The sequence below is a fragment of the Tiliqua scincoides genome, chromosome 13 (assembly GCF_035046505.1).
Source record: "Tiliqua scincoides isolate rTilSci1 chromosome 13, rTilSci1.hap2, whole genome shotgun sequence".
NCBI lineage: Eukaryota > Metazoa > Chordata > Lepidosauria > Squamata > Scincidae > Tiliqua > Tiliqua scincoides.
This window is the reverse complement of record NC_089833.1, coordinates 15,470,991-15,485,421: the sequence shown is the minus strand read 5'-3', so window position 1 is coordinate 15,485,421 and position 14,431 is coordinate 15,470,991. Positions and strand designations below refer to the sequence as shown.

General features: G+C 47.0%; 1 protein-coding gene across 1 annotated transcript; it reads left to right on the top strand.

Annotated features, from left to right (window-relative positions):
• The first annotated feature begins 715 nt into the window (after nucleotides 1–715).
• Nucleotides 716–8,212, top strand: MMD2 (monocyte to macrophage differentiation associated 2). The gene is made up of 7 exons (XM_066640873.1): nucleotides 716–768; nucleotides 999–1,080; nucleotides 1,811–1,971; nucleotides 3,462–3,536; nucleotides 6,093–6,194; nucleotides 7,425–7,494; nucleotides 8,009–8,212. The coding sequence occupies exons 1-7, from the start codon at nucleotides 716–718 to the stop codon at nucleotides 8,210–8,212; spliced, it is 747 nt and encodes a 248-aa protein (XP_066496970.1).
• The last annotated feature ends 6,219 nt before the right edge of the window (nucleotides 8,213–14,431 follow it).

The following is a 14,431-nucleotide window of genomic DNA, read 5'->3' as shown; positions in this document are numbered from 1 at the left end:
CCAAATTCCCTCGGCCTTGCAGCTGACTTTTCAGTTTGGGGATGTAATGTGTGCAGTGGCATTGCTGGGGGGGTGAAGGAGGTGCGGACCGCACTGGGTGATCCATACAGGGAGGTGACACCTTGCTGGCCAAAATTTTTAAAATCTAGGTCTTTTCGAATAATACCATCGTGTTGTATTTCATTCAATGCTTAATTTCATGCAGAACGCAATGAAACAAACCGTGTTGAATATCTCTAGTCTGTAAAATGTTATAGCCAAAAAAACCAGTGGGGCAGGGCGATCGTTTTTGGCTTCACCATGCCCAGTGCCAGGGCAATGCCCCGCTCACTGCATGGGAGGAGGTCCATCATAGGGGTGATGTCATCACCCTGAGGGCCTAGATGTCATTTATAGTGATGACACTGAATGTGTGTGCAACATGTCTGTTTTATTCTGTTCTTGAGATACACAGTGAGCCCCCAGCTTCTGCAGGGGATCTGTTCCAGGACCCCCCGGGATGTAGAATTCTGTGGATAATGAAATCTGCAGGGGGGGAGCACAGTGGCACAATTACTTACCTGGGGGCTTCATCTGGCCCTCCAGAGGTCACGTGCACGGCCTCCCAACCTCCTGAGAAGCCTACAGGATGTGCCTTCCAGTCATGTCCTGGAGGCCTTCTGAGGCTCTCCAGCCGTGGGCTTGACATCTGCCGACACTAAGATCCACGGCTGTCATGGGTGCTGAGCCCATGGAGAAGGAGTGTCCACTGTCTCTTGCGCCATCTCTGTACAGGACAGGTGGTCATGGCATGTGCCAACCGACCACAGCCCTGGCCTGGATACTGTTTCCGTTCCCTGGTCTCTGCTTTCAGGGCTACGTGTCTAATCTGTGCTTGATGATGATTCTCACGCGAACAGACAAAGCATCATCCAGCAGGTTCACGGGGCCTTTGCGGGATTAGTCCTTGTTGCAGAAACACCCACTGAACTCCCCTCCTTCTCCGTCTCTCCTTCAAGGTTTATGAACCACAGGGTCCCATCCAATCGGAGGTACCAGCCGACGGAGTACGAACATGCAGCCAATTGCGCCACTCATGCAGTGAGTTGTGTTTGCATCTCCCCCAGTGGGCACTTGGTTGGGAGGCTGTCATGTTCCTCGTCCTCATGGAGGAGTTTGAACTTCCACCAGCAACCGTACATCCTTGTGTGTGTGTGTGTTCCTCTGGGTGACTGGTAAGAAGAGGCCGTCTTGAATCACTAGGCCTGGCGCAAGCCCCACATCTGCCCCTTGAAGTTTATTTGTTTATCCCATTTCTATACCATACTTCCTTCAAGGAGCTCAGAGTGGTATCCATAGTTGCTCCCTTCCTGTTGTCTTTACAACATCCCTGTGAGGTAGGTGAGGCTGAGAGAGACCCCTGACCCAAGCTCAGCCAGGAAGCTTCATGGTTGAGCTGGGATTTGAACCTGGCTCTTCCAGGTCTAAGGTTCATCTCCCAAACCACGACACCATCCTGGTTCATAGATTATTGTCTTAGGTCAGTTATGACTTCAGAAGCTCTTTGGGTGACACTGGGCCAGTCACCATCTCTCAGCCACAGGATTGCTGTGAGGACAAAAGGAGGGGAGGAATCGTGCAGACCACCCTGTTCCTGTTCAATCCCTGGCATCTCCAGTTAGGACTGGAAATGAGTTCTTTCTGCGCTTGTGGACAGCCGTGGCCTACTTAGCTAGATAGCCAATGATCTGACCCTGCAGATACTCAAACTACAGGGAAACTGCCAACTGGTGGAAATAGGACTTTTCCTTTCCTCTCTTTCTGTCTCTAGTTCTGGATCATTCCAAGCATCTTGGGCAGCTCAATCCTCTATGTCCTCTCTGATGACCAATGGGAGACCATCTCCGCATGGATCTATGGCTTTGGCCTGTCTGGGTTATTCATCGTCTCTACGATCTTTCACACCATCTCATGGAAGAAGAGGCACTTAAGGTCACTCCGCTGTCAGCTGCAACTGTGGTGCAAGAAGGCAGTGCTAAGATCTCCACACCACCCAGCGCATAAGGCAGCGGTTCCCAAACTCGCTGTGGTCATGGCGCCCTTATTTCACGGCAGCCTCTTCTTCCTGCCTCTTGGATCATACGTGGTCTTGCAAGAATTGTGCGAGATCTCGCAAGAATCATGCAAGATATCAAATGATCCAAAGTGGTGGTGCCCAGGAGAGCTGGGAAGAAGAGGCCACTGGGGGCAACTGTGAGTGTGACACCTCATGGCACCCCTGAGTTTGCTGTGGTGCCCACGGGTGCCACAGCACACTGTTTGGGAACGAGTGGTTTGAGGCAGTATTGGAATGCTATTGCAAACCTCCCAGATATGTGCTGAGGCAGCACCATGCGCAAGGATGCCTTGTATGCATGGTGAATGGCTCAAACATCTTCGTTTAGCATGAGCATGGGGGTGTGCAGGCAGCAACAGATGTATCTCTAGGTAGGGCTATCAAAGACCCCTGACCCAAAACCCTGAAGAGCCACAGTGTGGACCAGGAGTGTCAAACAGAAGGCCCATGGGCTGGATGCCCCCCCCCCGCAATTTTCCAGCCCCTGTTATAATTGGTTTCTCCTTGCATGATAATTGGGTACTCTCATATCTTGAAGCTATGGTCAAGATTTGCACATTTTTCTCTTCTGTCATTTGCAGCTAATGAGTTTCTATGTGAGAACAAAGTGCTGATTTCTGGCCATCATCTGCTTAATGATGTCACTTCCTGCTTGATGATGTCATTTCTGGCCCCTCAGCAGGCGCCATGAATGCTCTTCGGCCCACTATGTGAAATGAGTTTGACACCCCTGGTGTAGACAATATTCAACTAGAAGGATGGAAGGTCTTGATAGGAGGCAACTTTATTCACAATTTCTGCATCTTTTTTCCATGATGGTAATTCACCTGTGGAATTCATTGCTACAAGATGTTGTGATGGCCGCTTGCTAAGATGGCTTTTCAAAAGGCTTTCCTAAATTCAGGCAGTGGCTATTAACCATACTAACTAAATGAAATCTCCATCAAAGGCAATCAATATACCTGTAATTCTTAGATGTTGTGCAGGGTGGGGTGGGGTGGGGTGAACAATAGGGGAGAGACCATTTCCTCCTGAACCTTGTGGTGAGAGTCTCTGTCCGTGTTGGAAACAAAATGCTGGACTAAGTGAACCTGGGTTGGGTCCAGGAAGGCAGTTTTTGTATTCTTAAATTTATGAGCAGATTCGCACATGAATTTTTATCATTTGATGACTGGGACATCAAGTGATGATTTTGAATGCGTGAATGAATGGCCACAGACCAGCCACCCCAACGGAATATTGCTATCACTCAAACATCCTTTCAGACAGAGCCAGTTCACACATGCTGTGACTGGCCATCAAGTGACAAATGATCAAGTGATGACTGCGCATGTACAAATTGGTGCTCTTTCTCCGTCTTCTGCAGGAGTGTCGAACACTGCCTACACATGTTTGACCGAATGGTAATCTACTTCTTCATTGCAGCCTCCTACGCCCCTTGGTGAGTTCACACATGCTGTGCACAGACTATAGTTTCCCAGAGGTATTCCGGAGATACTCCCTGTCGCACACTTGTTCATTTTTTTGGTGCCCTGTTATGATTGACAGCCAAACAGATTTGCACATAAACCTTCACGCAGTACAGAAGGAAAGCTAAACATAGGCTTCAGCAGACACGTTGACATTTTAGCGTGACTGTTGCAGAGGCTTATTGAACAGTATAATTTTTATAACTGCATAATTAAAAAATATAATTTTTCTCCCCCTTCACCAGTAGATCTGGAACAATTTTATTTATTTTTGAAGTCTACAAAATTACAATTGCACATCCACAAATGAGCTGCTGTATCCCTTTAAAAAAAAAAAAAGCATTCCCTAAGAAGTGAAATTGATTGAACCAGAGGGCCTACCTGCTGGTCTAGTCAATTTCAAAACCCCTTTGGATAACCTGGGACTAGGAGGAGGATTTGCAGTTAGGCAAACAAATAAACAGCTTTTTTCCCCTGAGGAAACTTTCTCCTCCTCCATTGTGTGTTTGTTTGTGTACTCAAATGTTGCCACCCCATGCCTAGACCTTGTTGCTTTTATTCCTCTGTGGTGTTGAGGACTGAGGGTCCAGTCCTATCCAACTTTCCAATGCTGGTGCAGCCACAATGCAGCCCCAAGGAATGGGAACAAACATTCCCTTACCGTGGGCATGCCTCCGTGACTGTCCCCCTACTGAAGGATGCAGCGCATGCCCTGTTGGCATGGCTGCACCAGCGCTGGAGAATTGGATAGGATTTGGTCCTTACTCTCTGCATGTGTGTATGTGTCCTAGCTAGAACTATCTTGTCAAAGATAGTGTCACCTATTGTAGTCTGTGCCTTTGTACATACACATGAAACTAACTTACACCAAGTCCAGAGTCTTGGGATTTACAGCGCAATCCTACACATACAGTTAGTTCTTGTTATCCTCTAGGGCAGGGGTGCCCAAACCCCGGCCCGGCTCCCAGTCCGGCCCTCGGAGAGTCCCCAGTCTCCAATGAGCTTCTGGCCTTATGGAGACTTGCTGGAGCCCGTGCTGGCCCAACGCAACTGCTCTCAGCATGAGGATGACTGTTTGACCTCTCACCTGAGCTGTGGGACGAGAGCTCCCTCCACTACTTGCTATTTCACATCTGTGATGCAGCAGTGGCAGCAAAGGAAAGGCTGGCCTTGCTTTGTGCAAGGCCTTTTATAGGCCTTGAGCTACTGCAAGACCGTCATTCATTCATATAAGTTCCGTCTCTAATAAATTCATTTATATAAATTTACACAAATTTTAAATGTAAATTAATTCTTTTTTTCCCCCGGCCCCCAACACAGTGTCAGAGAGATACTGTGGCCCTCATGCCAAAATGTTTGGACACCCCTGCTCTAGGGTTAGGGTCCTGGAAAACCTAGCAGATACCGAATTAGCAGATACTGAATCATTGAACCTATGGGGAAAATGGGGTTAGATTCTAGGGGACCCACTTCCCAGTACACTCTATGAGCTTTATGAGCCTAAATCTTAACTTGAATTTTAACTGGCACTTGTGTTGTCTTAAAAACAAACCTACAATTAACTCTGTCGCATCTCTGGCCTTCCTGGTGCAGGCAGACAACATGCTATGAACATGTTCATTGCAGGTTCAACACATTTTATTGCTTCTGTTAATGGGGGTGGGGGTGGGAATTAGTGAATATTGCTCTCAAACAACCTCTCTGTGAATTGCCCCATATCAGTTTCTGTTCCCAGGATCAATGGAAGCAATACAACACTTCGAACCTGCAAGCCATAAACATTTGCTTGAGGTTGCCAGGGAAACTTTGCTGAATGGAGCTTACTTGTGAGTAGACATTATAGAAGGACTGTGGCCCATCTTTGCATCTTCCCATCTTGGAGGTGCTTCCCTGCTGGTGGACCAGGCTTGGAAAGGCTAAAGCCAGTCCTATTTCCAACACAACCTAAAATTACTGCATTAATGGCCTGCATTAACCAGATCTGTTGAGCACATAGGGCGGTGCTTTCTACTGAGTCAGACTCTTGTTCCCTCTAGTGGCATAGTCAGAGGGGGTGCAAAGCACTCAATTTTGCGGGGAAAGCACTAAATTTTGCCCCTGGAATGGCTCCGAAGGGGAAGGGCTGCTTGCACGCCGTGGTGACACTCCCCACAAAACTTAGTGCTTTGCACCCCCTCTAGCTACACGACTGCTTCCCTCTAGCTCAATATCACCAACACTGGTTTTCCATTGTGGTTTTCCAAATACGTTTTTCTTTTAATCCTTCTTGGAGTTGTCAGGCATCAAATTTCTGCATGCTCTCCACACGGAGTTACCGCCCCTCCTCCCAAACAAGCTTGTGAAAACTGCAAACCCCCAGCCGCGGAACACGTGCAAGAGTAACAACCCCATCTCCGTGTAATATGCGCAAGTGCCCCTTGCAGTCTTGGAATCCTTTTTGTTCTGTTTTCTTTCTCATTTGACTTGCAGGGATCCTTCCCCGCTCCTGTTTCTCTCCAACGACTCAATGGTCTCTGTTGTTCTCCCAGGCTGAACCTGCGGGAGTTGGGTCCGTGGGCTTCCCAGATGAGGTGGATCATTTGGATAATGGCCTCCGTTGGCACCGTCTATGTTTTCTTTTTCCATGAGCGGTGAGTTTGGGGGAAGCAGAGGGCAGGCCCTGCCTGCAAACCAGCCCCGGGTGGTATCTCTATGTACATGACCTCCTGATGGGCAGGCACTAATGTTTGAGAGATTTATGTGCATAAAAAATAACTCCCTGGTCTGCCTCCACACCTATTTCGCCCTTTGGCTGTTGGCTCTGGCTGGCTCAAAAGTTGGCATGTAGCTCCCCCTTGTGGAATGACACATTTCGCAGGGACTGATGCCAACATTAGCACATCCTGGTCTTTGATTGTGGAGAAAAGACCACAAGCACGACTTTCTGTTCGTTGGCCTGTGCCTTCAGAGAATCAGAAGGACATATATGCACACTCTGTGGAGTCTACACACACTTGCCATGGGGCATGGGATTCCAACACCATTGTACAAATTGATGGTAGGGCCACATCCGGAGTATTGCATGTAGTTCTGGTCACCACATCTCAAAAAAAGTCATAGTGGAACTAGAAAAGAGAGAGAGAGAGACAAAAATGGTTATGGGGCTGGGTCAGTTCCCTTCTGAGGAAAGGCTACAACTTCTGGTGGTTTTCAGTCTAGAAAGAAGGTGCCTGAGGGGGGATATGATTGAGATGTACAAAAGTATGCAGGAAGTGGATAGAGGGGTGTTCTTTTTTCCTCTCGCACAACACCAGAACCAGGGGACATCCACTCAGATTGAGTGTTGGGAGAATTAAAACAGACAAAATAAAACGTTTCATTAGTGTGTCATTAGTCTGTGGAAACTCTTTGCCACAGGAATTGAGGGAAGGACATGACTGAAATGTGCAAAATGTTGCATGGGATGGGTAGAGGGATGTTCTTTTCCCTCTCACACACACCAGCACCAGGAGACACTGAAACACTGGAATTGAGTGTTGGGATCGTTAAAACTGACAGCATATAATTAATCTGTGGAACTCCTTGCCACCGGATGTGGTGATGGCATCTGGCCTGGATGCCTTTAAAAGGGGATTGGACAGAAAGTTCACCACAGGTGACAAGTCATGTTGGGTATGTACAACTTTCTGGTTTTAGAAGTAACCTATCTCTGAATGCCAGGTGCAAGAGAGTGGCAACACAATGCAGGGGTCTTGTTTTCTTGTGTGCTCCTTGAGACATCCGGTGGGCCACTGTGAGATACAGGAATCCGGACTAGATGGGGCTTTGGCCTGATCTAGCAGGGCTCTTCTGATGTTCTTATGTCTTTTGTCTGCTCCCAGGTACAAGGTGGTGGAACTAGTGTGTTATATCATCATGGGCTTCTTCCCTGCAGTGGTCGTCCTTTCCATGGTAAGTTATCAAGCCAGAATGTGTCATTAAATACAACACAGAGAGAAATGATTCTCCAATTACAGCCCTCTGCTTGTACTGTAAAGCATTTGGGGTCCAGTGAGTGAAAGAAGCTGATTCAGCAGCGCTGCTGAATCAAAGCTGGGGTGGGTGTTATCCGCAACAGTGGCAGTAGATCCCTGGGAACCTTCCTTGTGACTGAATCTGTCCATCAGCCCATACATTGCCTCTGACAGCATGCAGCTGCAATATCATAAGATGTGGGGAAGAAATTCTTTACGGTATGGGTGGTTTGGCAGTCGAACGGATTGCCAAGCAAGGTGATGGATTCTCTTCACTGGAGATCTTCAAGCAGAGGCTCAACTGCTGGAGATGCTCTAGTCTAGGAGGATTTCCTGCCACAGGCAGGGGGTTGGATTAGAGGATCTTGTTGGTTCCTTCTTTCTATGACACTGGGTAAAAAAAAAAAATTTCCTTTTGTCTCTTGATGCTCTGTTGTTGTTTTTTACTCCAGCCCAACACGGATGGCCTCTTGGAGCTGATGGCTGGAGGGGTGTTCTATTGTTTGGGAACCGTCTTCTTCAAGAGCGACGGACGCATCCCCTTTGCACATGCCATCTGGCACCTTTTTGTGGCCATCGGAGCTGGTATCCATTACTACGCCATTTGGAAGTACCTCTATTGGCCGGATCCTCTCAAAGCAAAAACCTCCAGGTAGACAGATGCCTTACAGAGCCAGAGCTGCAAGCGCTGGCAGATTCTCCGGAGGGACTGTTACCTCTTACATTCTCCCTGGAATGCTCTGCTCGGCTTCTCCCAGTCTTCCGATGGGAGATGGAGGTCTATAGAATCGTTCCTTTGGCCAATCATGTGCAGGCAAAAAAAAAAAATGTAAAAGAACCTTAACAGTGTGTTATTTTTAAGGCAAGAAGGATGTTGTAATGCAAAGAACAGTTCAAGGACTTTGTTGGGAAGGGGGGAGTCAGGGTTGAACAGGTTCTGGAGATACCTGGAAGCATGTGGGATCTCAAGAATGCCCTGGTATGAACTTAGAAAATTGTCTACGTTCAGGTGAAAATCTAAGTCACCTTGAGGGTGGAGTGGATGAAAGCAACATAGGATGCTGGTGAGACTCACTAGGTAGCTAAAGGTGTGTCAATATGACTGGGGTATCTTATAATTGTCCTGTCGTGTCCCCCCTCCCTGCAAATCTCCCCTTCACTTTCTTTGTCAGTGTAATCTGACTCTTTTAGATCAGGGGTCTCCAAACTTTTTGGCCAGAGGGCCGCATCAAATATCTGGCGTGGTGTGGAGGGCCGGAAAAAACATTTAAATATAAAATTTAAATAAATAAATTGGAACTTAGATGAGTGAATAAATGAATGAATGGGCTCATTCATTCCACCTCTCTGGCCCTCAGAACACCCTCCAGACACAATCAGAGCACAGTTCTGGTCATGTTCAGTTGAGTGGGCCAGAGGCTTTCAGGGGACAAGAGGTTGGCCACAGGCCAGAAAAAGGCTTGCTGTGGGCTGCATCTGGCCCCCGGGCTGGGGTTTGGAGACCCCTGTTTTAGATGATCTGCTTTGATTGTCACAGAGAGGCAACTGGAGGCCAAGCAGTCACTGCTGATATGGCTGTCATTGGCTTAGCTGCTATGATGTCACAGGCAGGCTGGCCAGTCCTGTGCCAGGCAGCTAAATGCTTTGGGATGGGAGACCCTGAATCCTTCATTTCTATTAGGACATCATGGTGCTTTCAGAAGAACACCTTGGAAGGAGGTGTTGCTAAGAAATTTCTGTGTCTTTTGCCTGAAACTTTCTTATAAATGTGGTGAAAAGGCAACAGGATGGAATGTGTAGGTCTAGGAATCTGTCATTGGGGCACATGGTCCCAAATGCATAATCAACTAGTTTCCACAGAAATGCTGAACTCTTTTGTCTAATTCTCATAATTGGCTCATAAGTAAACTTGTTTCTGGAGTGTACCACTTCCAATTCAGGTGAGGGTGTCTCAAAATTGAATTGCCCACTTGTTGCGCATGGAAAAGTAGTGGGTCAGGACTCGGTCATCTGAGCTTCCACCTGCAGTCTGAAGTGGTACAGCCTTGATGCAGTGAGAACCAGGCCTTAATGTCACCCCCCCCCCAAAAAAAAATGCCATTTATAGCCCTCACATTTGCAGTCTGGTAAGAATTAGAGGGTCAAAAGCACCAGTGGTGCACATTTAATCCCTATTGGTCAGTCCTACAGCATCCTTGGACAAACTGCCTAGAATCACCAAATTTTAGGCACAACTGCCAATATTTTCACCAGCCAACTCCTTATTAAAGAGATTAGAAAATGTCTGACTGTGCAGGAAAGGGATTTACAATGCATTCCAATGCACTTTAGTGCCATTCACTTACCTCTAATTCACGTTGAATCAAGCCATGTACACGTCTGGGTCATGTGTTAGAGGCTATGGAGAATACAGGGGACCTATTCTACTCCACTGTGAAAATAATCGTTCCCAGTCCTGAACAGACAGAGAGGAAAGTAGATTTCACCTTAATTTCAAATTCAACACATTGGTTGATTTCAGTATCTGGAATTTCAGCTATTTTCCAATTGCAGTTTTGAAATTTGACTGTAATTACAGTGGGGTATCCGTGGGGAGATCCATTCCTGGACCCTCCGTGGATACCCATTTCCATGGATAATTGAATCCACATAAAGCCCTCAAAGGACCTCCTGGTCACAATCAGAAGTGTCTTCCAGTCGTGTCTAGGAGGACCTTAAGGTCCTTTAGACACAGGGTTGGCACCCGCAGTGAGTCAAATTCATGGGTGCTGAGCTCAATATGCTTTTAGACAATTTCCCACTCAAATGATCTCCATGAATGAGGAGGGGGAACAACTGAATTCAGAAAAACCTGAATCTTTGCAAGTCAACCCAAACCAGTGTTTCAGGATTTCTGCCACTATTTCAGTTTCACGAGACCGAGAACTGAGTGCCGTCAGCTCATAACTCTGCCCGATAGTTGCTTTTTTCTGTGGGGGAGCCCTACATCTGTCACAACTCCCCTTGTGGTGATGGTGACCTTGTGGTAGGTTGACCCTGCAAAGAAAGCCAAGACACCCAGCCCTTGGGAGCGTAAGCAGCCACACAATGGCATTTGGGGGTCTGAAACAATGCCTGATTCAAACCGCTCATGTAAGCCCCATTCTGGCACTCTCTTGTCACCCTTGCCTTCAGAATGCTGGGAGGGGAATGGAAGTGCGCTGGCCGGCCGTACACCTGGAACATCCATGCATTCAACCCTGAAAGCATGTTGTCTAAATGGCATGGGGGGGAAGCATACATTCCCCCCAGGTTTTTCCCCCCTGTGTTCACGGATACTTTTCTAAGAGAGTTGTGAACACATCCAAAAATTTCCCTTATCACTCAGGTTCAGAGCAGTTGCAATCCTGGAACCAGCCACATGTGGGCAAGTGCAAAGCACTGTGTGTTTGATGCTCAGATCCAGGTGCCACAGGTCTGATTGTTGCATTTGTCAAGAGACTTCCGGGTCACGGAGCCTTACACACTCAAAAACTTGAATCGAACCTAGGACTCTCCCCGGTCTTGAGCAGATGGGGAGTTGCTCCTTGCCTGTCTAAGCCAGTGTTCAGTGGACAACTCAGAACATTCCTTGTGGAGGGCTCCCTGAGGGCCCCCCAGTGTGTGTTTTCAGTACACAAATGCACTTCAAATTCTTTCTCTCTGCTCCATCCCAGCTGGTGCTCCCTGTCTGAAGAGTTTGCTTCTCATTTGACTTTGTCCAGCAAGGGAAAAGTGTGAATTCTCTTTCGGACAAGACATATGACCTCTCTGAAAGGGGTCTGCAGCAAGCAACTGGATTGGCAAATAATTCTGGGGTCAGCCCAAGACATTTTGTGTCCCGTCCCCCCCACCAATGGCTGCACCTTCCAGGAGGTCACAGGAGAAGGCCCATAGCTAGAAGTGGGTGAAAAGGTAATAATGAAATAAAAACAGCACACTCTTTGCACTACTAAAACAAAAAAACAAAAAGCCCCCAAAAATAAAACCATTTAATTCAGTTTTTATTTATTATTCAGTTGGGGGGGGTTCATGAGTAATGACTGTGGTTGCATCTGCTGACACTATACCACCCATATCACCAACCTAGTACACTTTTAAAGCAATTATAATTATAATGTCAATGATGAATGAAAACACACCACACCGGTTTCTGCACTTCTAACATTTGGAAAACACCAAAATCCATGAAAAAATAAAACCATTTTCATCCACCCCCACCCATAGCTCAAGGTTACCACAAATTCCTTTGGTGCGGCCCAAATTCACTACCTCCACTTCAAGTGTTCAGCCTGTGATGTTTCCTAACCTAACTGGATATTCCAGGGATCGAACCTGGGCCTTCTCCATGCAGCCCCCGAATTATTGTCCCTTCTCATCTTGAGAGCTGCATCTGGGGCCTCCTGTGTCTGGGATTATTGATCAGATCAGGCTCTCTAAGGTGCAGTGCTTGCTAATCTTTGCTAACTTGATGCAAAGACAATTATTTCTGGCTCCAAGCTTCCTTTGCTGGACAAACCCCCAACTACTAACAATGGCTAGAAAGCAAAACAACCCATCAGTGTACATTTAAGGGAGGCAAATCAAGGAAGGGATTAATCACAGCTGTCATCCAGCAAATGGTTCTGACTTTTTAATACATGTTAGATTAAATTGGGTTGTTTACTTTTTACTTTATTTTATTTTATTGGTCTGTTTCTGGTCTTAAATGCCACTCAGCCTATACAGTTGATCAGAAATCCAAGGATTCCTTTAATTTTTCAGATCAACTCCTGATCAATGACTCCTTCTGCACTCCAAGGCAGCTGTACTGAACATGTAGTGGGAAAAGGAGGGCTTATCAGGTAGTGGGTGTATGTTTCTAGATTTGATCTAGATCAGTGAGTCATCTGACAGGCAAGCAGACTCTTCAGGAGTGATTTGACTCTACACTGGGGTACAGCTGCAACGGAGTGCAGAAGGAATTTTCTATTGTCCTGAATTCCTACACAAAACTGTTCAGTATTAACCAATAATGCAAAACTCTCTTTAAAATGAACGGTATTTGAAACGTAGGTCATTTTGGTGTAATGTAGGCCTGTCTGATATGTGATGGGATTTGCTTCCTGGTAAGTACAATTAGAATGGCAGTCTTTATAAACATGAATGTTCTTCCTTCCCCCTGAAATATGAGTTAATCAGAAACTGGTTACACTATTGCCCATCTCCCACCTCTGGACCCCCCTTTTTGCCACTGGATTGCATTCACACAGCCTTGGATCTCCTGAATTCTCTTTCTGGCTCTTTCCAGATCTTTTGTACACTTTGTAAAGTCTTTCTATTGTATAATCAGGGGTGAGGATGGGTTATTCTGATTGTCCTAATGTTTTCTACTAACTTTTCATGACTTTGTCACTTTTGAGGGGTGGGTGGGAGGAGGGAGAAGCAGTTTGTGAATGAATCTTTCTGAGTGATTAAACAACAAAAAGTCTTGTATTTTACACCATTGGCTCTTGTTAAAATTCAGAATTTTATTTTTAACACAGTATTATTTCGTCATTGTTTCTCGTGGAATAAGATTTAAATTAAAACAAAAACAAAAGCGCAATGATGCCTTCTTGTGTTTTCCTCTTCTCTAGTGTTTTTGGGGAGAGGGGAAGAAAGGGGAAATAAATTTGGTTTTCTTGGAACTGCCCAGAGAAAGAGATGGAAAGTTGTCAGATGTGACCAGGGCTGTGATTTTTAAGAATGCTTGGGCATGATTTGCACACTCAACACAATACCAGTACCCAGATACATTGAAACAACATGCTTCCCCCCTTATCTAAGAACATGTCAGGTGCTACTCCATGGATTTGGAAAGCAGGAAGAGAACAGAGCAGATGAAGAAGTATGGAAGAAAGGAGAGTGATGAGCAGACCTCTATACCATGTACACAGAGGTGGTGTAAAGGGGGCCATGGGAAGGCCAAGTGCAAGGGTTTTTCCCAGGGCTCCCAACAGCCTGGTGCAAACACTGCTCTCCTTCACCCTTCCTCTTCCACTTCATTCCTTTTCAAAACCAGGGAAGAAGAGCAGCAGACCTTGTTGGAAGCAGGAAGCAAGTCCCTTCATCAATGGGTCTGCCTCAGCAACTCAATCCAGGGACATACAATCAGGGAAGGCGGGCGGGGGGGGGGCAGAGCCTCACCCATCCTACTCCAAGCTTCTGCCTCCCCTGTAATTCCATGCACTCCATCCACTTTCTGAGGGATTGCATGATCACAGGAGAGGCTGAGTTGCAGCTAAACTAGCGCTGAGGCAGGTGAGAGCTGAGCCTCCCCAGCAATGGCGCGACCACTCAGAAACTAGGTGGAGCGAGTGTGCAATCGGGAAGAATCACATTGCACATGTACTCTGCCCAGTTTCTGAGTGTTCGCATGATCTCTGGGGAGGCTGAACACTTGTCTGCCTCAGTGCTAATCTCTCCCTGTATAGAGACTTAGCTGCAGCAGCGAAAGCTCAATTTTGGAGGCCTGGAGAGGTGTTTTTGGGTGGGGGAGGGCAGAATGGGGGTGGGACAGACCCAGGAGGGGGGTGGTATCTCCTCCACCTGCCCCTACATGGGGCAGCTCAGACTTCTGCCAGACAGATAACTGGCAGAGATTCAAGTAGCCCCATAGGACTGGCTGGGCATTACCCAGGGTAAGAGGAAATATATCCCTTGACTTTGAGGTCACTTCCTAACCTGCTCTGGATACAGTTTCAAAGGACCTCAGGTCTGATCCAGGAGGGGGCTCTTTTTGTTATTATTATCAATCACCAGGGCTGTAGTTGGGGGGCAGGGGGGCTTCACCCCCCTGAACCAGCGGTTTGCCCCCCCTAGCATTTTTTCCAGGC